General features: G+C 37.9%; 1 protein-coding gene across 1 annotated transcript in view; it reads left to right on the top strand.

Annotated features, from left to right (window-relative positions):
• The first annotated feature begins 906 nt into the window (after window positions 1-906).
• Window positions 907-2,260, top strand: part of LOC100787094 (probable cysteine protease RD21B) — a 2,723-nt gene continuing 1,369 nt past the window's right edge. Inside the window, exons 1-3 of the mRNA XM_041009336.1 lie at window positions 907-1,622; window positions 1,828-2,060; window positions 2,177-2,250. Coding sequence (XP_040865270.1) covers window positions 1,157-1,622; window positions 1,828-2,060; window positions 2,177-2,250 — 773 coding nt within the window. The 5' untranslated portion in view covers window positions 907-1,156. The remainder of the gene's footprint in view (window positions 1,623-1,827; window positions 2,061-2,176; window positions 2,251-2,260) is intronic.

The following is a 2,260-nucleotide window of genomic DNA, read 5'->3' on the forward strand; positions in this document are numbered from 1 at the left end:
AGACTATTCCAAAACGTAGATTAATATATTAAAATTAAACTCTTATATTTTCACTTCTATCCACCCGCCCATACATCGTAACCACTATACACCATTCAAGCAATACATGCATTACATTTACACCCAATGGTAATTACCCTGTGACCTCGCCCTACTAATTAATACTACACTCCATTCAACATTTTTGCCACTGAGCATTACAAGATATAGCATTTTCAAGACAATGTGCAATATTAATGCATACTACTCTCCCCGAGTACACTCCAAGTCGGTGAGGAAGTATGAACTCCAATCCGTGTTCTGGAGATGAATTTGAGTAGGTGCTGGGGTTCTGCGATACATCGTGAAAAATTCAGTTAATCGCCGTCTTGTCAGGAAATGCATGGCAAACATTCATCTGCCAATACAAAGAAACCCTAGTAAGACCTCATAAGCTACAGTACAGTAAACAGTATATGACAGACAGGATGTTGATTACATATGCGTCTCGTTTTCAAGGGACACTCCAACTCTGCGCAAGTAGTAATCACGCACAGAGAGAGAGAGAGCAAGCAAACAGAAAAAAAATAAAAGAAAATGAAAGGAGACTTCTTCTCATGATTGCTACGTGACGTTAGTAGTGGGAATAGAGAAAAGGAATCGAGAGAATTCTACTTTTTTATTTTTTAAGAAATAAGCATAAAATAATTCAATAACTATAATATCTTAAAACAAAAGAGACAAATGGATTTTTTTTTGTCTAGAAAAAAAGAGACTTAGCTTTACACATTATATTAATATTATATGATAACATTATCATATCTTATTAGCATAATAAATAACAAATTACAAAATAATAGAGTAGTTATCCTTTCTTCTCCTAGTTACTTTAGGAGACCTTGTTAATTAGCTATGTAGTGAAAGTATAACAGAGTTCAATTATCATTTAATCACTCCCTCAGAAAAAATTGATCATTTAACCACAGATATTCTTAATCTAGCTTTTCATGCAACCCTATCCGTCTATATTACATCTCATACAATACAACCCTGCCCGTCTATATAAGGTCCACGTACCTTGAACGTTTTCTGCATTCTCACTATTCTCCTCATCTTCCTCTTTTTCTCAACCAAAAGGGGTTCAATTCTAGCTAGTTCTATTACATCGTCCGCGACCATGAACATGGCGATCGTGCTTCTGTTCATGGTTTTCGCAGTTTCATCAGCTTTAGACATGTCAATAATATCACATGACAACGCTCATGCGGATAGGGCCACGAGGCGCACCGACGACGAGGTGATGTCAATGTTCGAGGAGTGGCTGGTGAAACACGACAAGGTGTACAACGCGCTCGGTGAGAAGGAGAAGAGGTTTCAAATCTTCAAGAACAATCTGCGCTTTATCGATGAACGAAACTCTCTGAACCGAACCTACAAGTTGGGACTCAACGTGTTCGCTGATCTCACCAATGCGGAGTACAGAGCCATGTACCTGCGAACCTGGGACGACGGTCCGAGGTTGGACTTGGATACGCCGCCAAGAAACCACTACGTGCCACGTGTTGGAGATACCATACCCAAATCCGTTGATTGGAGGAAGGAAGGTGCTGTTACCCCAGTCAAAAACCAAGGAGCTACTTGTAGTAAGTACTTCGAGTATTGTAGTAACACTCTATTTTTATTGAAAAATGTCACACGAACATACAATATATATTATCTGACACCTAAAGAAAAATAAAAGGTGTTAGCAAGAATATTTAAAACAATAAAATATCTGTGTATCATTACTCGTTTTTATTTTACTACTTGGAGATTTTTTTAATGTTTGAATTTCTTTTTATCATGAAGATAGCTGTTGGGCATTCACAGCAGTTGGTGCGGTGGAATCACTAGTCAAGATAAAAACAGGTGATCTAATTTCATTATCAGAACAAGAGGTGGTGGATTGTACTACATCCTCTAGTAGGGGGTGCGGTGGAGGAGATATACAACATGGCTATATCTACATCAGAAAGAATGGCATCAGTCTCGAAAAGGATTACCCTTACCGTGGTGACGAGGGTAAATGTGACTCAAATAAGGTTATATAGTACCTTAGTCCTGATTATTTGATGACAACAAATGCTTGTGAAAAATAGTTATATCACTCTAATTCATATTTTCATTTTTTTTATTGAGTCATTTTTCTTGTGTGCAGAAAAATGCTATTGTTACTATTGATGGCCACGGATGGGTTCCTACCCAACTTGAGGAAGCCTTGAACAGGGCATTGCAAATCAGC

The sequence above is a fragment of the Glycine max genome, chromosome 14 (assembly GCF_000004515.6).
Source record: "Glycine max cultivar Williams 82 chromosome 14, Glycine_max_v4.0, whole genome shotgun sequence".
In the NCBI taxonomy this organism is placed as follows: domain Eukaryota; kingdom Viridiplantae; phylum Streptophyta; class Magnoliopsida; order Fabales; family Fabaceae; genus Glycine; species Glycine max.